Source organism: Columba livia, chromosome 2, assembly GCF_036013475.1.
Source record: "Columba livia isolate bColLiv1 breed racing homer chromosome 2, bColLiv1.pat.W.v2, whole genome shotgun sequence".
NCBI lineage: Eukaryota > Metazoa > Chordata > Aves > Columbiformes > Columbidae > Columba > Columba livia.
Window position 1 is genome coordinate 112953253 of NC_088603.1, and position 27075 is coordinate 112980327.

The 27075-nt window shown below is 47.0% G+C and overlaps 1 protein-coding gene across 4 annotated transcripts; it reads left to right on the forward strand.

Annotated features, from left to right (window-relative positions):
* The first annotated feature begins 23 nt into the window (after positions 1 to 23).
* GATA6 (GATA binding protein 6) lies at positions 24 to 24219 on the forward strand. Of its 4 annotated transcripts, none has more exons than XM_065053310.1 (7): positions 24 to 262; positions 2168 to 3096; positions 6619 to 6785; positions 10028 to 10153; positions 11497 to 11584; positions 11692 to 11798; positions 22498 to 24219. In XM_065053310.1, the coding sequence occupies exons 2-7, from the start codon at positions 2187 to 2189 to the stop codon at positions 22663 to 22665; spliced, it is 1566 nt and encodes a 521-aa protein (XP_064909382.1). In that variant the 5' UTR covers positions 24 to 262; positions 2168 to 2186; the 3' UTR covers positions 22666 to 24219. The 4 variants fall into 4 exon arrangements, with proteins under 4 accessions (XP_064909382.1, XP_064909380.1, XP_064909381.1 ...); XM_065053308.1 differs by lacking the exon at positions 24 to 262 and adding an exon at positions 646 to 783; XM_065053309.1 differs by lacking the exon at positions 24 to 262 and adding an exon at positions 940 to 1113.
* Positions 24220 to 27075: the final 2856 nt, after the last annotated feature.

Genomic DNA, 27075 nt, shown 5'->3' on the forward strand with positions numbered 1-27075 from the left:
AAATGCCTAACGCCTGCTGCTGGGGTGGACACATCCCACAGCTTGCTTTAGCTTCACCTGAGGGTTGAAACAGCTCAAGGAGGAGCCACATTTTTTTCCCCTCGGATAGCTCTGGTTTTAACGAGCAAAAATAAGGAGACTGGGGGCGGGAAGACATTCACCTGGTTGTTCAGGGCGAGAAACCAGCACACATCCTTCCAGGATACTGCCAGAGGCAGTCCGCTGCGAGGCCGGGAGGCGCGCGGAAAAAGCATTACAGAAGGTGAATATTCACTCTAGACAAGATATTATCCGGGGCTTAGGGCAGGGGGAGTGGGGGGAGAAGTTTGTGCATTATTTCTCAGTTAAAAAAAAAAAAAAAAAGATAAAATATTAAAATACTCTGGCATCTAAGAAAGCGAATCCCCCTCTACTCTTCCCCGCTCGCCGAGCAGGGTGTCCGGCTCCCCGCCTCACTGCGGGCACCCCGAAGGCCCTCTCTCGGCCGCCCCCCCTCCAGCTGCGCCCGCTCCCGCCCCCGGCGCGGCTGCGTTGCGGGCCGGCTGGCCGCCGGGACTGGCACCCCTGCGGAGCTCTGTGTTTGTTTAGGGCTCGCCGAGCCCAATCAGGGCCGGCTGCCTGCAGTTTTCCGGCAGGGCTGCGAGAGGCGCCTCCTCTCTCCTTTTTATACTTGAGCCGCCGGCAGCAGCTGCCGGACTCGCCGCCGCCGCTCGCCCACGCCGCATTGGATTTACCGCCCGCCGCGGCCCCGCACCCCGGCCCCATGCGGGGCACCGGCAGCAGGTTTGGCCCCTCGCTTCTCGTTTCCATACCCCACCCTCCCGCCGCGATTTCCCTTTTTCTTCCCTGCTTTTCTGCTCCTGCCTCTCTGCCCTCGGTCACTCGGGGAGGAAAGCGGCGCGGCGGCGGCTGCGCCTGGCTGGGGGAGCCCGAGAGAGACTTTGTGGGCAAACATCCTATGCCGGTGCCTGGAGCCCTTATCTGCCGGAGCGTTATCTCCCAGTTATCTCGCAGGAGGGAAAGACGTATTTGGTGCCTATCTATCTGCGAGGGGGCTGTGTGCATGTGTGTGTCCTGTACTCATGTGCCTATGGTTATCTGGAGAGCCCCGAGGTACGCTGAGGGAGGACAGCCTCGTCGTCTGCTTCTCTTGCTGTCACTTCTCTGCGCCGCCTTTAGCCTTCTGCCCCTTCTCCCAGAAGCTGAGCACCGAGGGCTCTGTGTCTGTCTGTCTGTCTGTCTGTCTCTCCTGCCTGTTTCTTGCCGGTCGCTCTGGGATGCGACCGGTATCGGCGGTGTCCCGGCGCCGCGACTGGCTGCGGGATGGGTGCCATTCGCCAAAAGTGTGCTCGGGCTCGCGGCAGGCCTCCAGCCAGGGCTGCCGGCTGGCCGGCCCCTGCCTTGGCCCCGATCTCGGCTGCGGTCCCGGCGCCGCCGTGCACACGTCGGGGCCCGGCCCGTGCGCATCTCACGGCTCCCGGGTGTATTTCCCTCTTCCTCCTCCTTTCCATGACCTTGGGCTGGAAACAAGCAACCAAGCGAGGCGATGCGCGGAAAAGCTGACATCGCTCTCCGGAGAAGTAATCTTAAAGGGTTTTCTTAATTGTTTTCTTAGTGGAACCGAGTCAAATGACTCATTCATTGAAATAATCATCATAATAACAGCAGCAGCAGCCAAGGAAGGGGCTTTGGCACAGACTGGGAGAAATGCCCCTATTCCTCTCTCGTCCCCCTCTCTCCTCACGCCCACCCGCCCACCTTCCTGCCGCTGTGCTTCATGTTCAAATCCGCAGCCCAAGATGCGGGGGGAGCGGGGACCGGATCCCGCAGCCCTGTCCCCGCGGGACCGCGCTCCGCGGGACTCCGCTCTGAGCGGCCGGCGACTCCCGGCCCCTGTTGACCTGGGCTGCTTGATCCCATTCCGCCGGGGTGAGGGACAACAGCGCCGAGGCGACATGACTGATTAAGCGCTCAGAAGGTCCAGATAAGCCCTGATGAATCTCATTACGGGAGGGAGACGGGCTGTCCTGTTTGCTAACTTTGTTATTATTATTTGTCTCCCCCCCCTCCCTTGCTCTTTTGTGTCCTCCTTCCCCGCCCTGCCCTGCGGACCCCCCTCCAATCCTCCTCCTCCTCCCCTCCTCCCCTTTCTCCATCCACACCCAAGCGGCTAGAAGGGGACCTGGATGGCCGTGGCTGAAGGCGGCTGGTGCGTGGTGAAGAGGTGCGCTGCGGACTCTGGTGCTTCTTCCTGCTCCTTCGCTACCAGGGAGCCGGGCCCGTCTCCTCCTTCGCCCTCCTCCTCCTCTTCCTCCGGCGGCTCCCAGGGTGAGCGCCGCTCCTCCAAGACTCCTCTGCCGGAGCCCGACGGCAGACACCGGCCGGCCCCACCGCCGCCCCCCGCCGCCGAGAGCCGGTCGCTGCTAGCCCCCTACGTGCACTTCGGGGCCCCCCACCCCTCTGGCCTGTCCGGCTGGGAGGACATCCTGCTCTTCGCGGATTTAGACCAAACCAACAAGCTGATCTGGTCCAGCCGCGGCTCCAAGCTGAGTGCCCTCGGCGCCGAGCAGCCCGAGGAGATGTACCAGACCCTGGCCATCTCGGCCGCCCAGGGCCCCACGCCTTACGACGGATCTCCGGGCAGCTTCATGCACTCCACGCCTAGCTCGCCCGTCTACGTGCCCACGACCCGCGTGGGCTCCATGCTGCCCACGCTGCCGTACCTGCAGGGCAGCGGGGCAGCCCAGACCAGCCACCCGGGAGGCGGCCACGCCGTCTGGTCCCAACCGGCCGCGGAGAGCCCCTCGTACAGCACGGGCGGTGGCTCCCACCCCTCGGGCCGCTTCCCCTACTCCCCCAGCCCGCCGGTGGCCAACGGGGCCTCCCGGGAGCCCGGCGCCTACAGCAACAGCCTGGGTGCCAGGGACCAGTACAGCCCGCTGGCCCGGCCTCTCAACGGCTCATACCCGGCGCCTTACACGTCCTACGTGGGGCCGCAGCTCACCCCTGCCTGGCCCACGGCGCCCTTCGAGAACTCCATGCTGCACTGCCTCCAGGGCCGGGCCGCCCCCATCCCCGTCCGGGCACCCAGCGCAGGTAGGAACCGCAGGCGCGGGGGGGTGAAGGGGCGGGCAGGGCCGCGCAGGGTGGGCGGCCGCCGCATGCCGGGGCTGCCCGCTGGCGGGGCCCCGGGGGACGCCGGAGGGCGCGGGGAGCCCGTGGCGGGGTTGCCCCGGCGTCGGGGTCGCTGGCGGGGCGCCGCGGCGCGGCGGTGCCGATGGCTGGACGGCGGTCTCGGGACCGTGTCTTTTCTGGAGTGGAGGTGGCTCTCGTCGTTTGCGTTGGCTTGAAGGGGACACAAAAAGAAAAAAACAAAAAACCAAAAACGTACGTCTGTCGGGCTTCTAAACCCTCCCTTTCCAAAACGAATCGGCCGGTGTAAAGCTCTCTTTTGAGTTTCCGTACATTTCTGCTTTCCTTAAACGAAATAGTCTGGCCACGAACTGCGAATTAACCTTTCTTGTAGTGTGGAGGAAAATTGTAGGTCTCTCTTAACCCGGTTTGGATTATTACAACGACAAACCACTTCGCTGCTTCGTTAAAAAGGAAAAGCAGCAAAACAAAATCTCTGATATGAACGAGAAACCCCGTTTGTAAACCGCTGATAAAATATGGCACCTCCTGATGGGATTTTACTTTCGCTTCCGAGGTGTCCCCTTTTTTTTTTTTTTTTTTTAGTTTAGGAAATTCTCGGTGTCATTAAATCAATCGTAGAAGTGGAGGCTGAGTTGCGATGATTTAGTCAGTTGTAGAAAGATTAACGATTATTACAGGCTCTTCAGCTTTAGAATATAGGTATGTTTATATAAATACAGATGTACAGAGAGGTGTGTGGGTATGTGTGTATATATATGTATATTTTTATATATTTGTGGATATTTATATATATTTATGTATGTATGTGTATGTATACACACACGCACATGCACATTTAAGCAGCATTTGCTTTAATCATAAACTACCCACCTGGTAGGTGTATTTTATATACACTGTGATTTTCTCTTCCAGTGCAGCATTTCAGAAAATTACCTGGTGTCTTTTCATCTTTCTATAGGAGTGTACAGGGTGCTCCTTCTGTCTCTCGATGATACCCGTAGATTTAGGCATTTTAGGCCTCCCACTTGGCGTTTACTAACATGACAACTTTCAGGCAGAGCAAAGCTGAGAAGCTGCGTCTCAGGGAGACACGAAAGTTGAAATTTTAAACGCAGTTTCCAAAAGTTACACTGTAAAACTGGAGGAGAAGAAAAAATCCTGCTTTTTATTATTATTATTATTTTTTTAACTTCGGGAGAGAAGTGGGGTTGGAAAATCTCACGTAAGGGAGAGGAGAGGGGTGGGGGAGAAGAGGCAGAGGAGGGCATGAGCAGGGCGCTGGAGGAGGCTGAGGCAGGACTGCCAAGCCAGCCGACGAGGGGCACGACACCATCCCTGCTCCCGGGGGTCTCGCCCGCCCTTGTGTCTCTGTAGCCGCTCCCGATCTCTCCCCGCGGGGCCGCTGAGCCCCGGCCCGACCAGAAACGCGCAGGCAGGACAGGCTGGGGCAGCCGCGGGGCTGGGTCACCTTCCTGGCGTTTCCCTGGATATTGCCTCTGGCCCCCGGTGCCGGAAACCGGAGGGGTAGGTGTTAGGCTTTGGGCAGGGGGAAGGATGTGTGCCCGGGGAGCCGCATCGCGTCGTAACGTGGGGAGAAGCGTCCCGGACCTCCTGGGCCACGCGAGTTTTCTGCTCCCTCAAGACAAAAAAAACGTCAGCAAAGCCGAAGCCACGCGTGCTTCCGGCTCAAGTGGTCGCGTTAGCGGTCGGGAAAATTGTAACTGCAACATAATTTCGCGGCTAAATATTAGGCAGTTTGATATGACTTTCTTAGCGTTGCTCGTAGAGTTACTAAAACAATAGTTAAAATGAAAGCTTTATTTTGCTTTCCTTGGAGAGAAATATATTTTTCACGTTCTAAGGGGGAAAATAAAATTAAAATGTCCGAGAAATATTGTCACGGCAGAATTCATTTCTGCAGTCACGAAGGTAACGTTATAAAGTAAATAGATGAGTCGAACAACTGTTTAACTTCCAGCGTCCTTGAAGCCTTAAGCATTTTCCTGATTACAGCCTTCAATGGCACTTTTACTGCAAAGATTAATAAATCTTCGCGATGTGCTAAGAGCTACAAGCTGACAACGTTAAGTTGAACTGTGCTCTCCGGACTCTGCCGTGTGCCCGTTCGTGTTTAGCTCCTAATAATTTGCAATCGAAGGGAGGAGAGAAATGTATTTCGGTGGGTGCGGGCTAAAAGGCCGTTTCTTTCTCAGTGCAATGCCCCACGGTGTCATCTCAGCCCTCTCTCCAAAGCTGCCTGACATTTACAAGCTCCCTTTTTGCTTTGCAGCGCAAACCTGCTAAGCGAAACATTAAGTAATAACTTAATGATTAATTAAAGCAGGTAGCAGAGAGAATGGATGGAGCAAAAAATAAAATCAATGACGAAGCTATGAGTCTGAAACAGACTTTCTCAGGCTCAACTTGAAAGCTTCTGCAGAAATTCAAGCACGTCCTTTTATTACTTCTGCACAGCGTGGCACGGTATATATAAAAATCCTTATTTTTTTTTTTTTCCCCTGAAATATGGAGAGGTGAGTCAGAATAAGAATAAAAGGATTCGTAGGGTTTAAGGTGTTTGTTTTTATAGGTGGGTTCTCTTTACTTTTTTTTTTTTTTTTTTCCGTGCATTTAGACCCTTTTTTCCCCTCCCTGTGTTCAGTATCAAAGGGAGCTGGAGGCAGAACACCGCATGTTTTTCCATTTCCTCTGTTTCCTACCAACTAGCTCGAATTTGACCAAATAGGCGAGGCGAAGTGGTCGCTCCCCGTCTCTGACTTGGCACCCCAGACTCACAAACTCTGTCTCTACATTTGAAGTTTCACTAGTTACCTGGCGTTTAAAATGAGAGTCGGTGTATAAACTCCTTGCCCAGCCTCGACCCCGGGGGAATCTTTGGGGAAGCCACCCCTCCTTGTACCCAGGGTGGGCTTTGGAAGTGGGCTATTCTGGCAGGCACCTACCTCCCCTGCACCCCTACAAAGCCAAACGCACCCCTTTTCCACCCGCTGGGCACCACGGCGGGGGTTTCACCCCTTCCCGCGGACCCCGCGCCGCTTCAGCCCGATTTCCGAAGGGTCAAACCCCGACGTAAGTGCAGGGCTGCCGGGGGTTGCCGCTCCGTTTGACCGGTGCCCCCCACCTTGTCCTGGGGAGCTCCGGCTCCGCTCCGGTTTGTAAAGCAAAGGTTTCGCCGGGGCCGGCAGCGAGTCTGCTGCCATTAAAGAACTTTTAAAAAAGGGATAATTAAAACAAAAAAAGAAAAAAGAAAGAAAATCACCACACGGCCGCGATCACTGCCGGGGAATTGCACTTCCGAGGGCTGAACGGCCCCGCTCGCTTGCCCGCCCGGCGCCCGGGGCCCGGATCCCGGCGCGGCGGGCCCGGGGCAGAGCTCCGTGGGGCTCCATGTCCCCGGCCGCCGTGCCCCACCGCCTTTCCCCTCTGCTCCTGCCCCCCCAGAGCTGCTGGAAGACCTGTCCGAAAGCCGGGAGTGCGTCAACTGTGGCTCCATCCAGACCCCGCTGTGGAGGAGGGACGGCACCGGCAACTACCTGTGCAACGCCTGCGGGCTCTACACCAAAATGAACGGCCTCAGCCGGCCCCTCATCAAACCCCAGAAGAGAGTGGTGAGTGGGGACGAAGGGGAGGAAGGCGGACAAGAGGAGCTGTGCTCCATGGGACCCCGCAGTCAGCGCTTGTGGGGGGGAAAGCGGCGGCAAGGATGGGGGAGCGCATACAAAGTGATTCCCTCTGGCTGCCGAACCGAAGCAGGGCTGCTGAGCAGATTGGCAGGGCAAAGCTGTGACGGTATGGGCATCAGGGCTGACAGCCCTTCAGACCCTGCTCCGGGCCCTGCACTGGCGAAACGGACCTCTGCCCCCTGTGAGCCACACACCAGGCATGGGCCAGCCTGGCTCTTTGAGTTGATAGACCTTGTTGGTGAGGGGGCTTAGGTGACTTGGAAGAAATTTGTGCAGCTGATGCTGAATGTATCCAACAAAAAAAAAATCAAGGTTGGAAAGTGTTTGTTCAGAGGGCTAGGAATTTCTCCAGACCTGCTTTGTTTGCTGAGAGCTCGATCCTTGGGAATGTAAGCAAGTTTTGTATATAATTCAAAGAAAACCAATTGTTTAAACAATGATAATAGCCTTTGTTTTGTTTTACTCCTAAGAAATGAGCGGCAATTTTTCTAAAAATATACTCCTAAAACTAGGGGGGGAAATAAATAATACAAACCAGAACCCCTGTTTATAACTCAGGCTGGCACTGAATAGGTAAGAAGAAAATCTAACAAGCAGGAACTGCACATTATATTTAGCAAATCTGGGTGGAGGTCAGTGGAGAGAAAGAATATGGTCTTTGGTAATGGCTGTTACCAAGCTAGTCACAATAAATCACGCTGGTATAATCCAAGCTGATGTTTGGACCCTTGTGTATGGAGACAGTGTATCAAACCCATCAGCCTTTCAAGACCCTTTCAATCATGCCGGCTGTTACACTCCGTGTCTGTTTCCCTGGTGTTAAAACACATCCCGTTCTTTATTTCACAATTTAATGCCCTTACGGGGATGGAGGGAACAAAACCCAAATGTGCAATGATCAGAGCAGACAGTGAGCGCTGGCAAACCAACCCCACCTCTGTCTAAAAACCTTTCTTTAAGCCAGACAGTTAATTCAAGCCAGAGGTTAATTACCATTGGGTGCCCGTTTTTCCTAGCTGGCCGTCCACTAAGTTTCATGACACCAGGTGTTATCACCGGAGACACATGCAGCAGGCTGGCCAGATCTGCTGCTCATCTGAAGCATCAGAGTTTGACTGGCCATGGCACCCTGGCCCACTGCAGACTTCAAGTAGCTGATACCTGGATCTGGCATTTCTGGTTTTTTGGTTACTTTTTTTTTTTTTTAAAGAGGGGATAGGAGTGAGGAGACTCAACCAAAGTCAAACTGCAGTCTGATTACAGCCTGACACCTCGGCGAAATAACTCTGAAATAGTTGTGTGTAACAATCCCTACCGAGTACCCTGGCCACAACTATAAATCAACTGTGACTGTGTGTTCATACAGTTGGGAGTATGTAGGTGAGAAGGGAAAATGTTTTGAAAATGCTAAACATGTTTAGATTGCCCTGAAGTTCCTGATAAAATTCCTGTGGCAGAAAAAGTCATTTTAGCTTTAAAACATACAACCCCCTCCCAGTTTTTTTAGATACAAGGATGAGCAAAAGCTATTGAAATAATATATAGGAAGATTTATACTAGATTGCATAAAAAAGAAATACAGATTTAACTGGATGATTTCACTTGCAAGGAAATAAAATTAAGCCTATGTGTTAAGATCAGCTCCATGAAAAACTCGTATTGAATTGAGGAGAGTGATTTAGACACTATGCATATATGTATTAAATAATGAGGTAAAAAAATCTGTTTTCCTGAGACCTGGATTTTTAAGATCAGAAAGTGTATGCGTGTACTTCAGCACACATTACATTTGGCGGTTGTTTTTTTTTTTTTTTTTCTTTGTCTGTGCAATTCATAATGAATTACTGATTCAAAGTTACAAGATCCGTATTTCATCTGGAATTCTTTCTGAGCTGCAGTGTAAAATGACGGCTTACTGTTTAAGAAACTTGAACAGATAAAATTCAAGAAACTTGGTTATCACTCTGGAATATTCTTCATTCTCAAAACATTTTTATCCGTTTCCCAAGTGGCAGGCGGTATCAAAGGTGACCGAGTTACGTCTAACAACCCAGCAGTAAATGATTCAAGAGGAAGGGCATTGTACCCTTAAGTTAGTAATTTCAGTTATGGGTGCTTTATAGTCAGAATAAGATTAATGCAATCCTCTAAAACTGACTTCTCCATGTAAACTTGTTCAGCTGCCAGACACAGAGCTAGGTACAGATTTTTTTATATTTTTCCTGACAATGCGATACTTTGAAAAAGACTGGATTTATGATGTAGCTGGAATTCTTTGCTTGCGATGAACGTAAACGAGATCACTTGTTACAGGGACTTTTATAACCCATTCACATTCATTTCACATGTTTATGAGGACTGCCTTCTCTTATGATATACAGCCTGCAGCCATAAAGCTCCAGGTTATACGGTTATTTCTGATACAAGGTTGCTTCATCTTGGCTCCAAACTCCACGGAAGAGTGTCATAAATGGCTTGTTTGCAGTGGGGAACTCGTCGTCACCCACCAGCTTTTCTGCTGGCCAAGGGGAAACTCTGCTCTGTAAAACACACTCCGGAGGCACTTTTTTTTTTTGCATGGGGATAAAATGGGCGATGAAAAAAAAGATGTTTTCACAAAGATGCCGCTCTTGTACGTGTTACCCTCTGGCACACAGGAAGGTTTGTTTTCTACACCTGTGGCGCCACCAAGGGCAGGTGACTAATGTGGCTGATTTTTCTTGTTAGTCAGGAGTGTTGGTGGCAACGTTAGAGCTGTCTCTTTTGCATGGGGAGAGGGTGTTGAACCGTCTGGAGAGGTGGCACAGAAGTGGGATGGAGCTGTAGCTGAGAAGTTTCCTAGCTGTCCTGCTGGAGGAGGAACCAGTGCCTGATGGTCTGAATAGAGGTCCCACTGTGATTGCTCAGAGTGATTGCCTCCACTGTGATTGCTCAGAGTTGCAGACTCACAGTGTCTCTTCACATCAGCTTGCCAGTCTCTGAAACGAGGATAATCTTGATTTAATTCTGGGGCGTCACTGATAGATGCTATAAAAAAACCCAACCAAACAAAAAAACCTCCTACCATCCCCGCTGCACATTAAAGTGCTTTTTATAAACTGTAAAACCATAAATCATTTTTCCCTGCCCGCCCGTTCACACCTGTGTTTGCCTGTGCTTGCCTCCAGCCCTCGTCGCGGCGGCTGGGCCTGTCCTGTGCCAACTGCCACACCACGACCACCACCCTGTGGCGCAGGAACGCGGAGGGCGAGCCCGTCTGCAACGCCTGCGGCCTCTACATGAAGCTCCACGGGGTAAGCAGCCGCCTCGCTACGGGACATCGACGCTCCTTTGTGTTTCTGTGGGTGCTAATGGTCTTGGCTTATGGTCTTGGCTCATGGTTTGGGCTGTGGGGCTTTAAAAAAAAAAAAAAGATGAAATGACCAAAAAATGATTATACTGTTTTAGCAAGGTATGGTTTTGAGAAGCTATGTGTTTGCCGTCGTAGCTTTCCTGACAGATCTGTCTAAAGAAACCACCTCTGGATGACTGGCAGAGGTTTTTTTGCCGCTGGGATTTAAATCAGCTCTTCAGCGGGGAAACAAACCCACAAAACCTAAACCTTTAATAAAACAGTTCTTCATGGACAGCCACAGCTATGCCAGCAAAACTTTAAATGTAATTCAAGCCATAGCTATGCCATCGAAATTTTAAATGTCATTCCAGACTTTGCTAGGCAATAGTGAAAGAAGAAAACAATTCTGTCCTGAATGTGATGGAGTATGTTTTGAGTGAGACTTTGAGCCTGTTATGCCTCTGTGGATTAAGTTACAGTCAAGCACAAGTGTTTGAAGAATGAGGGCATTAGGACTGATTGTGACTTGGTCTGGTTCTCAAAGAAAAAGTAAATTATATCACAGGTTTAAGCATTATAATGATAACAAGCATATGCCTGAATTGTCTTTCCCCAAACTCATTTTATTATTATGTTTAAATGTACTTTAAGCCAATGTTTTCTGTATAATTATTATAGTTGTAATGACACAGAACACAAAGATGATTTTTGAGCACATTTTCCCTGTAAGTATAAATTTTGATACTATAAAACTGTATTACAGGCAGAACAAGACCAAATACTAAGCTGACTACAGCCTAAAGCTTCTCTCCTAAGACACCATTCATGATCTGATTTGTGTAGCTGGTCTACAGGAAGAGGAGTATTTTTTTCCCTCATAGGCACTCTTGCTTTCCAGAATCAGACACAGCAGATAATTTATAACTGATGGGAATAAGGAATCATGGATAAGATATATCTCATCCAATTTAATGTCATACGACCTATGATGAAATGATGCTGTTTTTCCTTAAAAGTGTGATGTTTATCTGTGGACGGACTGGAATGTTGAAAAAACTGTTTAGCTCACATCAAGAAAAATCTCTGCTTGCTTTATTCTGCTAAAATTCTCCTTGAAACCACCCATTGCTTTGCCCAAACAAAACGCAAAGGTTTTTTGGATTTAGTACTGTGATACAGGAAAAATGGGCTGGCTATACAGGCATTTTCAACATCACCATTTCATTTTGTAGTATATTTTGATTCTTGATATTAGAGTACATATACAACTCTGTGATCAACATGGAAATTTATTTTTTTCAGGTTCCCCGACCTCTCGCTATGAAAAAAGAAGGAATTCAGACCAGGAAGCGAAAACCTAAGAACATAAATAAGTCAAAGGCATGCTCTGGTAAGTATAAAAAATAAGACAGTTGAGCTCCAAGAGGTTTTGTTTTGTTTTGTTTTTTTACTTGGCTAGAAAATATTTGTTTTTAATAGCAGTTCCCTATCTTTCAGGTAACAGTACTACTGCGGTTCCTATGACTCCAACATCCACGTCTTCTACTAACTCAGACGACTGTAGCAAAAACGCGTCTCCCAGCACACAGCCTGCAGCCTCCGGGGTAAGCCATAAGCTGGTGTCCGTATCTGTGAGCGGGCTGATCACTGTGCAATGTTATCGCAGCTTTTATCTTATCTAGCAGAACAATAATCTAAACAAACTTTCCAGTTTTGTTAGCTGATACTGGAACAAGATTTTCAGAGGATATTACATATAGCTGTAAACAGAACGACAAGCTGAAGTACTTTACAAACCTCTTAATTAAGATCTATATAATTTTTATGATTAAGTTAACCACAGCTTAACCCCAGACATCTTGTTTTGAAATGTTCATGTTCTTCAATTTCAAGGTTTTCTTTTGGAGGAAAGATAATAGAACATGCCTGATTGATCCTGTCAAGAAAAAAGTGTCCACATACCCCATTTTTCCAGAAATGATCTGAATTTATAATTCAAGGCAATGCTGCTCTCACATTTTCCAAAAGCTGGTTAAGACATATATATATATAGGCATTTATATGCATTATCCCAAATGATTGGTAAACCCCAGCAACCTATTATCCTGCAGTATGGAGTGAAATGTAAAGGCTTTTGTTTTAAACCAAGGCACTTAAATCCTGATCCAGACCCAGCTGAAACCAGGCTGGGGTGCCCGCTGATTGTAGTGTGTAGGGGCCCGAGCCCTCTCCTTGCAGAGGGCTCTTCAGGGGCCAGATGCTCAGCATCTGACAGCACTGAGCTCCAGAGAAGCTCCAGAGGATCGCTGGTCATCCCCTGCTTCAGTTTTGATTCTTATTTTACATCAGGTACTCAAACCATCTCAAACTTCCTTTCTTCAAGCAGTTAGCATATGAGATAACAAATGCTACTGCTAAAGTTGTGAAGCTTAATGTAGATTAATTTCTAACCCCTTGGCTATACATATCTGTATCCGCACTTACTCCTCAGGCCTTCTCTATCCTTTAATCTGCCACGTCATTTCTTTGAAAAGCTTTCCTAATGTGGCTTTCTCTACTCCTTTATTAATAAAAAAAAGACATTGTTTATAATAACTATTTTTCAATATGTCTAAGCGTTCCCACATCCAAATTCCTTTCAAAAGTTTTATTCCTGATGTACAAAGTTTCATGGTACAAGGGGAGGAAAATTTTTTAGCAAATGTGATTTTTTGTGGACTGACAGGGCCACCCAGTTTCAGAGGTACTGGTGTTTGGGTGCTGCTGGACCAGGATGTTACTAAAAGGGCTTGTCTTTGACAAGAGAAAGCTCTGTCTCTCCAATAAAATAAACAGATTACATCAAAAAAAGAGAAACATTAGCCAAAAAGTGACCTGTTACGGGGTTTCAGGCTCCCCCCAGTGAGCTATTATGCACTGCTTTAGGCTCTCCCATAATATTTGCAAAGCAAAAAATGCAGCCAAACCTTCTTTAAATTTTCCTTACATTGCCTTAAGTAAGACTACTGACCCTGGAGAGTGTCATGAGATTTGTACAATGGGCAGAATCAGAAGCACAGTCCCAGCTGAAGCCAAGGCAGCTATGGAGGCTGTAGGCAGAATGGCCATATAGACGAGATCCCATTTCGCCTGTGTTCTTACCTTCTTGGCTGGCTAAAATCTGCCTTAGTTTCTGTAGCTCTCCTGCCTAGGAGAGTGTATCGAACCTGTTACTAGTAATCTTTATGTTATGATTTTAATAGCACTATTTATAATACAATTTTGCCAGGTGGAGTTGTGTGGGTGCCATAGCAGAGCAGGGTGGGGGCACAGTTCATGAGCCAAAAGGCTAGTTGGGAGCTGTTAGCAACCAAGAGCAACTCTCAGGTCCCTTGAGGCTGCTCTTAATTACACAATAGCATCCCCCAGTGCCAGAACTTCAGTTATCAATTATTTTTGCATGGTAGGTCAGGTTGGGAGAGGATACCTGCACAAGGGCTGGGGAAATCTGTGCCCTTGTATGCAGCAGGCAGCACGGTAATATCTGTACAAGCTTTTCCCCACCATGGTTCAATCAGATGTACCTTGCATGTGCAAAGCCCTTGCAAATTGCCTCTCATGAAAAAATTCAGTGAAAGAAATAGATAGAGAGAGGCAGTGAAACACGCTGAAGTGACAAGGCTGACATATGGGTGACCAGACATATGGGCATCCTCCTGAGAACCCCTGCCTTACATGAAGGGCCAGTGATCTCCCACCCCTGCACCCCAGCCCCAAATGTACATAAATGAAGATGGGATTTGCAGGGGAGCTGTTGACAGGGCGCGTCATGGGTACAGCCATGTCCTTTGCTTGGGCTCCTGCTTTTGTCCAAGCTTCAGCAATTCAATGGGATGAAGGTGGGGGAGACTGGAGAGTGAAAGTAAGAAGCGATGGCTGTTAAGATTTGCTCCTGTCGCCCCAGACATCATCTGGGTACACAATCACCAGTTTATGAAGGAAGTGAAATCATTGCTTATGGCCCCAAATCCCGTGGGAGAGGCTGAATGCTCATAAGGGTCATTTGAGTTGTTGGGAATAAAAGGGATGTCAGCGTTTTAGAGCAAGGCAGTCTATAATCTGACCACATGCTGAAGCAAAGATACTGTCCTAGACTTCTATTTTCCTTGATTATTTTTGTCATTTGAGTAGACTCATAGATAGCCTGAAGTTCTGTATTTATCTGTAGAACAGACAATGGCTTTGCATAACAAGAATAAACTTCTCTAGACCATGGCAGGAGGGAGAAAACCCTCAGATGGATGAATCCAGGCTCTGTAATCTTTGGTCACTTTAACAAGAACCATGTTGATTCCTGCCAGCGGCGCTGGTGACGTTGCCGAAACACGGGCACCTGCTGGAAGAGAGAACCTGGCTCATTCCCCGCAGGTTACACAACCAGCATGGCAACTTGTTTTTGTTTTGCTCTGTTTTTACTTCTCCAGCCCTTATTCTGTGAGGAGGGGAAAAATGCCAAATTGACATTAGGCAGAGAAATCTGATGACGTTTTAGAAACTGTTGTCTGAAATTCACAGCAATGTTGTTGCTAAATGAAACAGAGAAAATGAATTCCTCTACTGGTACAAAAGCAATTTATTATGGCTTTTATGGGAGGCTGCCAAAAGAGTTCCCAGTTATGTAGAAATCTGATGGAAATGAAACTCAGCAGAATTCATTTTGTCAGTAATATTCACTTTTTACCCTACCTTTCTTTATCTCTTTTAAAATAAAATAAGGAGGGGAGGGCAGAAAAAGAGAAGGGCAACAATTATTCGTGGAAATGTCTTTGAGACTATCCATTTCATTAAGGGAATCTTATATGATGCCAATTTTCAGACAAATTAGCAAGAACCTTAAATGTTGATTTTATGTTGTGGCTGAAGTTTAAACATTTAAAATATATGATTAATGAATTGCTGTGGGTGCAAAGTTGATTTCAAACATCCCAAAGTGTAGAAGTGTTTGGATCAGAGATATTTCGTTGTCCCATTGTAAAGGGGCTATTTGCCAAATTCACATCTGGATCTGGGATTTAGGCCTATTTCTGTTTTCCTAAGCAGTATAAGTACTGGGTGTCCTGTGTTACTAACATGGAAAAGGTCCAGCTGTGTGATATATGAAGTTGCTTTGCATCCCCATAAAAAGAAGATTTGAAGGTTTCAGACAGCCTGCATCTGCATCCATACCTGCTCTTCCTTTGATGCTGCTGAAACTGTATAGGGAGAACCTACACAGAATAATTTGCTAAATGAAGGGCATGGTTTGTGTTAGCGCACACCCATACGTTTCCATGCATGGGCTCCAAATGGTGTGATTACCAGAAGGACTTTATTCCCTTATTAGGATAAAAGGCAGTATGAAAACTGCTGTAAAATCTGCTTTTTATGGCAGGACATGGAGGCTCCTTGAGCCAGGGCTGATGTCAGTAAAGGCTCAGCAGCACCAGGGAAGCTCTTCTTCCAGAAGACTCTGCTGCACCCTTTACCTCCAATTTGGAGGTTTCTCAAAAAGACTGTAATCACACACCATAAAATAACCTAGGACAGTTGTCTTGCAGGCAAAACTAGTGCTTGCTTGCCTTGGAGGTTTACCTTCAGAAGCAATCAGGACTGGCTCTTTGGTGTTGTAGGCTGGAAAGTGAGAGGGCTGACTGAAATGGCCTTGGCAGGTGGTGAGCTTGTAGGACAATGCAGTTTTAACTGTCCCCAAAATGCCTGATAACCTGGGCTGAATTCACTGAATAGCTTCTCCTGGATTTTCTTTCTTTTGTTTTCAGAAGAGGGTTCCTGAGATGGTTAGAGGTGGTGTTTTTTGCTCCTTTTTAGGCAGCAGATTGGTAGGACATACATGCAAGTTATAGGGGAATCAGCCTCCCTACAGTATCTCCCGGAGTCTGGATGAACCTAAAGACTCCTAACCACCTGGATATCAGAAAGTTGAATGGCTGAGGGTCCTTCAGACTACCTGATGGTAAGATTTCAGCTGGTATAGAATAATTTCATTGCCATTGGACAGAGTTTCTAAGAGAAAGGCTCACCAGCATGGTTGGTAGGACTTTCACCTAGAAAATGGGAACATGGTGCCTCAGTCCTGGTATGAGTAAATATTTATCTAAACCAGGTAGAATAAGATCAACAGGAGGCATGAGGAACATGGCAACCTAAAATGCCAAATAGTCTGGTAGTCAGGACATTACGCTGGGAGATCTGATACTGAAGTTTAAATCTCTTGCTCTCCTCCCTCACTCCCGGACAAAACAGGATGTTGCTTTCTTCTCCTCATTCAGTTTCATACATTCAGTCATTCATTTGCTTTGCTCCTTGTACACATATCTGAAAGAAAGCATTTCATTTTGTGTCAAACAGGATGAAACAATGCAACTTTTTTATTTCAGTGGGGAAAACCGAGGAAAAACAGTATTTTTGGTTCTACCCAAAACTTCTGTGTGCATATGGACACATACATTTTCCTTGGTTTTGTTTTATTGCCAAAACAATAAAGCCAATTACTCATACAGCCCTCGACGGCAGTGGGGGTCATCAATTTTGCCAAGCCACACTGGAAGTTGCCTCTGTTAGCAAATTAATGAAGTACTGCCCACAGATTTATGTTGCTATAACACAAAGAAGAGATTAGAAGATATGTAAACTTACACATTTGCAATATAAACAAAAGGATCAATTTGACTAGTAAGAAAAGGCAACTTTGCATAGTAAGAGAGTCACTAAAGAACAAAAAAAAACCCCTGTGGTTTTGCAGTGTCAAGACTTCTATTTCAGAAACTGGGGAGTGACAATATTGGGAGAAAGCACTCTTGGTGAGGCTGACAGTTCTTGCTGAGAGGCTGAGGCTGGAAAATTGAGGAGTCCACTGCAATTTGCCATGACACATTATACATGAAAGATGTTTTTGCAAGTGTGTTTCAGCTGACTACAGTTATCATTTAAGTGTAGCGAAACTAAATTATGCTAACTGAAGAGAAAGAGCGTATTGGCTGAGACTCAGTTTACTACAGACCTAGCGTAATGTCCGGAATTCATGGAGTATTTTGAACCTGTGAAGTAGACAGAACAAATGTCTATCTGATAGAGCAAAAGTCTAGATCAAGGCCTCTTGCCCCCGCCTCCAGCTGTTCACACAACTCCTCGCTCGGAGCTTTTGCCTCTTGGTGGCAGAGGCAAAGGGGATATCCCTCACCTCTCCCCACTTTCCGTGGTGGTCAGGCAGTGCAGGAGGGACTGGATGGAAGAAAGCAGGAGTCATCCTTCAGCCAGAGATGCTGGTGCTGTTCCTCAAGTGCTGACCAGTGCAAGCTGAGCAGCCTGGTTTTGATCTGGGCCAGATTTAGTGGGGCTGAATTTGGCTCTGGGGTGCTGTTGGCATAGTAAGGGTTGGGTAGGATGTAGGTGTATAAGTCCCTCTGTGGCTCTGACTGAGGTCTCCCTATCCTCTACAGAGAGGCCACCTCTGATCCAGAAAATCTGCCTGAGGGCTGCCCCATTGCCATGTCCTACTGGATTGAGTAAAAAGAATACTTAAATCACCTTTGCAGATACAAAAGCAAACCTCCTCTGTTTGCTTGGAAGGCAAGCTCTTCCCGATGGGCTTCATTCACTTTTTCCTCAGGAAGCTGAGCTTCAGCTGGTTATCTATCTTATTATCAGATTTCAGCAATGAAATTAAATCCATTACCTTTTTATTGATAAAACCAGTCAACGTGAGTTAGAAGAGCTCGTTGACTTCAGCAGCATTGTTCAGCTTATTTATTCCAGCTGACAAATGTCCTCTAATAACTAACTGTAACTTCTGCTGTCTTTCAACCCTTGAAACAAGAGAAATAATAGCAGAGGTAGGCAGGCTTGGGAGCAGAGCCGTCATTCAGCTGTGTCCTTTTCACGAGCTACAGTTTGTTTTCCATGTCTCACTTTGGGAGCTGCCCAAGCTGCCTGGATTTGTCATGACATTACCGGGGTGGGGTTTCCAGGCCTGGCAGTCCTGCCCAGGTCCTGCCTGCCCCAGCTCAATGGAGCCAGGGTCCAGCCTTGGCCAGGCAGGGATGGGCGGTCTTCAAACAGGACGTGTCTCTGTGTCCTCCCTTCTGGGGTGCCCAAGGGAGGGGCAGCTGATAATTCCACATGGAAACTACAGGTCCCTGCGCCCCACCTTTGTAGGGCTGAATCAGGAAAAGGGTGAAATATACTTTCCAAGCCCAGGAAAAACAGGTAGTGATAAGATATTTGCTTACCGGAACAACAGTGGCAAATATGGACAAACGGAAACCTTACAAAGCAGCTCCTAGTATTTTTAGATCAGGTTGAGCAAACCCTGCTCAACTCTAAATTTAAACCCTTCTTACACTGCAAGGGGACTCAAGCTGTTAAAATTATGTCTTTTGTGCTAACAGGAGCCTATTTGATGTATTAGAGATTTAAAAAAAAAATCCTTTTTAGAAGAACTAGGCTGATGCAAGGCCAAAACTGGACAGAAAAGTTAGTGTGAAACCTGCCTCGTTGAATTGTCTGTGCATAGTCACAGGGAAAGAAAATATCACAGAATCATAGTATGTCCTGAGTTGGAAGGGACCCACAAGGATTGAGTTCCACTCCTGTCCCTGCATATGACAACTCCACAGTTCACACCATGTATCTGAGGGTGTTGTCCAGTCTCGAACACTGTCAGGCTTGGGGCCATGACTGCCTCCCTGGGGAGCCTGTTTCAGTGCTCCTCCACCCTCTGGGTGAAGAACCTTTTCCTAATGTCCAACCTAAACCTCCACTGGCACATCTTCCTGCCATTCCCTCGGGTTCTGTCACTGGTCACTAAAGACAAGAGTTCAGTGCCTACCCTTCCTCCCCTTGTGAGGAAGTTGTAGACCATGATGAGGTCTCCTCTCAGTCTCCTCTTCTCCAGGTTAAACAAACCAAGAGACTTCAACTGCTTTTCATATGGCTTCCCCTCCAAACCCCTCACCAACTTTGTAGCCCTCTTCTGGACACTGTCCAGTAGCTTTATATCCTTTTTATCCTGTGTTGCCAAGAACTGCACACGGTGCTCCAGGTGGGGCCGCACCAGTGCAGAGCAGAGCGGGACAGTCACCTCCCTCGTCTGGCTGGCAATGTTGTCCTTGACGCACCTCAGGACATCATTGGCCCTCTTGGCAGCCAGGGCACACTGTTGGCTCACGTTCAACTTGCTGCCAACCAGAACCCCCAGATCCCTCTCTGTAGAGCTGCTTTCCAGCATCTCGTCCCCTCGTCTGCACGTACAGTCAGGGTTGCCGTGTCCCAGGTGTAAAATCCGGCACTTGCCCTTGTTGAACTTCATGTGGCTGGTGATTGTCCAGTTCTCCAATTTGTCCAGATCCCTCTGCAGGGCCTCTCTTCCCTGAGAGTGTCTACAGCTCCTCCCAATTTTGTATAATTTGCAAACTTACTAAGTAATCTCTCAAGTCCTGAGACATTGAAGAGTGCTGGCCCTAAGATGGATCCCTGTGGAACTCTGCTAGTAATTGGTCACCAGCCTGATATAACCCCATTTACTAGAACCCTTTGAGCCTGACCCATCAGCCAATTGCTCATCCACTGCATTGGGTGTTTACCCAGGTGTATGCTGGACATCATGTCCAGGAGAATACTGTGAGAGACAGTATCAAAGTCTTTACTGAAATCCAAAAACATCACATCAACAGCCTTTCCTTGGTCAGCTAGGTGGGTAACCTTGTCATAGAACGAAATTAAGTTTGTTAAGCAAGACTTTCCCCTCGTGAACCTGCGCTGGCTGGGACCAATGACTGCATTGTCGTTCAGATGTTTTTCAACAACTCCCAGACCAATCTCCATGATTTTGCCAGGCACAGAAGTGAGGCTGTCAGGCCTGTAGTTGCCAGGGTCATCCCTGTCACCCTTCTTTTAGTTTGGGACAATGTTTGCCAGTTTCCAGTCATCTGGGACATCTCCAGGTTCCCAGGAGTGTTAAATAATCATGAAGAGAGGTCTTGCTATGATGTCAGCCAGCTTTTTAAGCACCCTTGGATAAATCCCATCAGGCACCATTGACTTGTAGGGATCTAGCTGCAGTAGCAAATCCTGTACAAGTTCTGGATTGATTTGGAATTTATCATTCTCACAGCCATGGTTTTCTAACCCAGGGTTGTGGGGGCCCCCAAGTTCATCATCAGTGTTGAAGACCGAGGTGAAGAAAGCATTAAACATCTCGGCTTTGTCTATGTCCCTGTTAATAAGGTGACCATGTTCATCAAGTAATGGGCCAATGTTATTTCCAGTTTGCCTTTTGCCATTAATATACTTTAAAAAGCCTTTTTTATTGTCCTTCACAGTACTGGCCAATTCTAATTGAGCTTTGACAGCATGAATTTCTTCTCTACAGTGGTGAACAGCATCTCTGTAGTCCTCCCATATTGCCTGACCTTGCTTCCACTGACCATGTAATTTTTTTTTTGCTGTATTTCAAGAAAAAGATGCTGGCTCAACCAAGCTGACTTTTTGCCTCACCTGTTAGATTTTCAGCATTTTGGAGTTGCCTGGTCCTGTGCTTTTAGTAAGTGGTACTTAAAAAAAAAACAACCATCGCTGATGGACTCCAACACCATCAAAAGCTTCTTCCCAGGAAATCTTACTGAGTAGCTCTCCGAGCAGCTTGAAGTCTGCTCTCCTCACATCTAGTGTTAAGGTCTTGCTGGCAGTTTTCCTCCTGTTAGCAAAGATTTGAACCTGACTGTTTCGTGGTTGCTGTGGCCAAGGGAACCACTGGTTGCCACTTCTTCCACAAGACCCTCGCTGTTAGTGAGAATCAAATCTGGAGACTTGTTGTCACTGGTGTATTTGACAAAGGGTTAAAACATATTTCTTAGGATTAGAGCTATTTTGGCTGTTTTTGAGGCAAGCAGTTATTTTCTTCCATCTCCACATTTTGGGTAGTGACTGGTGGAGCGAGATCCTGGTTGATGACTGAGTGAAAGAATAGTGACAATTAAATCTTGTAATAAAAGATAGAGAAAATATTGGAATATTTCAGTATATTTCGGACAAAAGTGACTGCTGGTAATGAGTATCTCTTCCAGAAGGTGTAGTTTTCCCTGGGTTAAGCATGGCAACAAGAACTCCGCACAGCACCATTTGGAAATTGCCTTTGAATACGTGAAGCCCTGCTTTGCCTATGTCATGACTGCTGGCTTGGCACAGCTCCAGGAGAGCCAAGAGCTTTGCTCTTGTAAAAGTATTAAATATGTATACTTTTCACTTAAACAGCAGGCAGGAAGCTTCCGCAGTCACAGTTTAGAATAGTCTTTTTTTTTATTTTTAAGGAATCTCATCTGAAGACTATCCATTAATGAGTAAATTAAGGTTTTAAAGTTGACATATCCAAGAGTTAATTTTGCATGAAGTCAGCTCTTAAACATTTCCTTTATCAGGTGAAAATGTTGCCCCTTCTCTGTCTGGCACTGCAAACTTTTCCTCTTTTGCGGATCTGCTCAGCCTCATGGAAAAAATGATTGTTTCTTTGTCTTTGTAACTCTCCACTTCTCTAGTAAAATTAATGGACTGATTCCAGTGCGGTTCAGAGTTTCATCTTTGTGCCTATCAGGGCTGCATGTTGTCTTGTACATGCAGGTAGTGGAACAAAAAATGCTCCTGGTTCAAAGGCATAGTGTGTCTCCACTTGAGATGAAAGCAGCATCTCCTTTAGTGGCTAGCGTCACTGGGAAAAGTGGTTGTTGCTAGTGTTTTAAAGGGCGAGGAACTATTTTCAGCATTTCAAAGTCTGAGGGACCCAAAGAAAGCTTATTTCTAGGAGGTGCTGTGCACCTGCTGCTGAGATTTGGCATGTATTGGCTTGTCCCACCAGGGAAGCAAAATTATAGATGTCACAACTCTCAGGTCACATTTTTGTTGTCGGCACCTGTGTCCCTTTGTTAGGACACAGCAGGACACACACACGGTATGTCCTTCACACGGTCCAATTTCCAGGTTTTTCTGCATGTCCCATGATTTCTTTTCCACTTTGCTGTGAAGACAACCGCATGCTCATCTCCAAACCTGGTTATCACCCTTGTCACTAGGGCTGAATGAGTGGGTTGACTGCAAGGTGCGTTTTCATTTTCAGGATTTCGAGGCACGAGGGCAAGCTGAGGGCAAAGCCTGGCTTTCTGCAGAAATCCTGGCATAGCAACTGTGCTGCGAGCCCTTGCTGCTTCCACCCACAACCCAGTGCATGCAAAGCTCACCTGCTCAATGAATCTCTCTTTCCTCTTCTCCCCCATCCAGGCGAGCTCATCGGCGATGTCTGGCCCAGGAGAGAGCACCAGTCCCGAAAGCAGCAACCTTAAGTATTCAGGTCAAGATGGGCTGTACACAGGAGTCAGCCTGACCTCCACAGCCGAAGTGACAGCATCTGTCAGACAGGATCCCTGGTGTGCCCTGGCTCTGGCGTGACCTGGTGTGAGCGAAGCTGGATCCCAACGCTGTGCGGCAGCCCCCAGATGTCTGCTCACGGTTTCTTCTGCGGAGCGGTTGTGGTGTCAGTGAGAGTGCTGGCAAAGACCATTCCTCTGAAATTGTTCCTGTGCCTTGGCAGCAGAGGTGTTTTTCGGCCTCTGAAAGAGGCTCTGCCGAAACATCCAGTTCCTCAGCTATGCAAGAAAAATATAAGTGAAGTGAATGCTGATCGGGGATAGCTAAGGCAGCCTTACACTCTCAAATAAAAAAGAGGAAAAAAAAGAAAGAAAATAATAAAAAAAAAAAAAGAAAAAGAAAAAGAAAAAAAGAAAAAAAAAAAAACGAAAAGAAGAGATAAACCTAGACCTATCAATAGATTCCAGAAATACATCCTCGACTTACCCAGCACTGCTGCCTTTCTGATTGTAGAGTTATTTTCACCCTTCTCATCACCTTCTCCCCTGAGAATTTGGTGGAAGCTGTCAGTGTCGGGGAGGGAGTACCAAAGGCTTTAATTACTGGAGACAGTGAGGTCCCTTTTAACAAGTGTCAGAAGTACGTACTGCTTGAGTCAGCACAGAGGTCTCACACTGAACATTTGATGTCTTCATGCCATCGGCCTTCTCCTGTGCCCTCCATCTTCAGCGTGCCTTGGTCTGCTCTGCAGAGCCTAGCTATGCCTCCGGAAGAAATCACAACGTTTGGTACAAGTCTCACAAGGTCCAGCTGGTTAAGGAGATTTTGGGCTTGTTTTTTTTTTTTTTTGGTTTAAAATATTTACTCACTTTGCAAGACTGCGATATAACTTTTAAAGTACACTGTGACTGAGGCTTATGAAAGTTCGTGTTTTCTGGCTGAACTATGTACAGTCAGTCAAAATTTGTAAACAGGGTAGCAATCAGATATTTTTCTTCCATATATACAATAATTTTTTTTAAAGAAGTGCAATTTGCGTTGCAGCAATCAGTGTTAAATCATTTGCATAAGATTTAACAACGGTTTTTATACGAATGAATGAATGTAAACATTTTAACTTAATGGTACGTAAATAATTTAAAAGAAAAACTTAACTAGGCATCCTTAGGCTTTTTAGTGCAACAAAACCCCATCCACTTTCTGTATTTCCAGTTTTTAAAGCAAGAGTTTCAAAGAACAAGCCTTCTCTCAGGAAAATTGCCCTAGCCATTTGCTCGGAAGTGTTGTACAAAAGTGCAAATGCATCCCCAGTTGTTTTTTTTTTGCCATTGAATAAGTATATGCTGGAAAGAAACAAATCTCAATGAAACTTTACTACCTAACTGATACATATGTAAATACTCCGTAAGATATTTAGGCATCTTGAAAATGTAGGATGCAATCTGTATAGTGTGAGTGACTCATAGTTAGGTTGGTTTCCATTGGTTTTTAAGTGGGATGTCATTTGGAAAGTTGTTTCATCAGAGCTTTACAAATAAAAGGGTATTATTTTGGGATCTTCTTTTCCTGTACACTGTACTTTCTCCTTTGTCTCCAATGCAATTGTTAAGCTACATTAAAAGCTATGGAAATATATCTGCTATAAGCGGCATGTCTGATGGCTGCAAGGAAGGTCTCCAGCTGAAGTGCATGCTCTGTCTAGCCAAATCTGCATTGTGTGTGGCTTTTCTGCAGCTCCCCTCACTACATGTTCTGATGATATGTAAAACCAGGGCGTCACTCCTACCAACACATGCCCCTCACAGGCATGTGGCAGGTTTTTCTAATGGAAGTCTGAGGAACTTATCCCATGCCTCGTGAGGACTGTCATGGTTTTGCTTGGCCTTCACACCATAGCTAAAGAGTCTCACCCAGGTCCCATGTATGTGTAAATATCTGCTTGTCACCCACTGCAGATGTAAGTGGATAAAGCCAACTAGGTGTCAGAGCCATCATGTGCCTGCTGGCATCCTCTGGTGGCCAAAGGTGAAGGGCAGCAAAAACTGAAGGTGCTGCTGTTGAAAAGAGAAGATGGTGAATTTTAGTTACTCAGGGGAGTAGAAAACCTTTTGTTGGCTCTGAGGACTGGTCCTCTGCATCGCTCGGCTGACTGGAGCAAAAGAACATTGCATGTGATTTCCAGCATTGTTGGACTGGGAAGCTGGGATGCCCAACATCCGTGCACAGGGCTGCTCTCAGCCCATGGAGTGGCTGCAACCTGTCTTTCCTCCTCTCTGAGACAGACTTTCATTTGGGGTGAATTGGGATAGCTCCTTGTCCTCCAGTGAAGCTATTCTGATTTGCACCAGCTGAGAATCTGCCCCTTGCTTTTCCAACATCAAGAGTTGAGTCCATCTCCTCACCCTGGGGTGCCGTGAGGACCAGGCGATAAATGCTGCAGCACAGCCCTTGGAGGGAAACGGCTTCTAGAAAAAGGGATCAGGCCAAGCCTTGTCTGGTGCTTGGGCTGCTCTGACCAGCCAGGAGTGGGGACACCTCACTCTTTCCAGTGGGGCTGTCATGGCAGCCTTGGTGCTGGGACACCTCATGTTGCTCCCTGGGGGTTGGTGTGGCTTGGAACCCCAGCCCTGCTAGTCTTGAGGCCACATGGGCTTGGATCTCCTGATTTACAAAAGTAAAGCCCCATCCAAGGGCAAAGCAAGCCAGACAAGGAAACAGTGACTTTAAAAAGCAAGGGTGTGGAGAAAAGGGTGAATATCTTTCCTTTTGAAGTATTTGTTGGCTAAAATGCCCTTTCCTGTGATAGTCCAGTGTTGACACTTAAGTGGATAAAAGAACTGTTGCTAACTGGTGTTGAAGAGTGCCCATCCTTAGCTGGGGCCGGCATCCTGGTTTTATTTTTTTTTGCTTGCCAGGGTGAATTTTGGCGTGCCACTGCTGAAACGCCTAGAGCAAAACTCACTGCCCCATATGTCAGAGCTGTGTTTCTTGGAGTTATCATAAAACAGGAGGTTTAGACCAGCCTGTCCCAGTTTTGGGGCTGCTGACCCAGCAGAAGAAGTCAGCTGGTTGCTGATGCTCTTGCCGGCAGTCTGTGGAAGGCCACGTTGGTTTGAAACCCTGCAGCGCAATATAAGAGGGCTCCTGGGGGACCCTGCTCCCTTCTCAGCACCGCCTTAAACCAGGGTCTGGTTTAGGGTGGTTCCTGCAAATAACAAGTCTTGCAGAGCACAAAAAGGTGCCCTATGTGAAAAGACTCCTCTTGGATCTGAGGCTAAAAATTCTCTTTTAGGTGATACAGAAAAAAAAAAAAAAAAGAAGAAGAAGAAAAAAAAATCTTTCCTAGGGAAGGTGTTTCCCATTATTTCTTATCAGCAAATTCTTATCAGCAAAAACATCAAGAGTGAAATACTTTGCCTCCTTGGACCAGAAGCAGGGCTAAATCAGGTTTTCATCCCCCTGCAAGAGACAGAGACAGAGAATGTGTGTAGTACCATGTTGCCTCACACTATAGATGCTGAGGAGCTCAAAGCCAGGTTCTGTGTTCTGATTTTGCACAGACAAATACTGTAAAAACAGTACTTCCCTACTCACCAAAACTGCTCTCCGAGTGTACTGATTGCTGGAGCTGCTATTGCTCAATAAAATAAAGATTTTTCCTTTTAAAAAAAAAAGATTGCCTTTTAGTCCTGCTGAACTGGCGCAGCTCTGGTTGTGTGAGCTGGACTTTGCTCTGCCTCATACATCATCTATAGCACTGATACTGATGGACGACCTGGCTAAATGCTTTCCTCACTTTATCCTTGTTTCTCTTCAGTGACAACCCCTGGGATGACTGAGAAATAACAGAGAAATAGTCTGATGATGGGTCTCGGTTACTAGTGAAGCTGAACAAGCCAGACTGACTTCAGAGCAGCTGTCTAGTACTAGGATGAAATTTCAGAGTTTTTTTGGGGGGGAAAAAAAAGCACATGGTTACTTGCCAACTTGGCACCTTTGCTCTGGAAACAACGAAATTAAATAACCAATGACTCAAGGGATCTGCTTCAAGCTCCCCCATGAAGCAATGCCAGACATTTGCTTCTGTGGCCCCTCAAGAGCAGACTTCACCTGGCCACGTGTGTTACCCTGGCATCCAGTCTTCCCTAGGTTCCAGGTTTTGTCTTAGTTTTCCTGTCAGTCTCACCCATAATAATGACTTTTTCTGTTCAAAGTGCTTGAAATAAGTTGAGATCCTTACTGTGATCTGGAGTGGTATTTTTCAGCATGGCATGGAGGGTGTATACTGGTGTGGTGTGTGTGTGCTCTGGAGATACGTGAAGGTGCAACAGCTGCTGGGTTTGGGTTGGTGACCTGCGTAAAGCAGAGAGGACCAGCCTGGACAGCTTGCCCACAGGGAGAGAGAGGCATCTGGGTGTTTCCAGAATTACAGGTGGGCTTCATTACATGGGGATGATTAGAGGGCAAGGACCTGGGTGTGTAGCAAGGAGC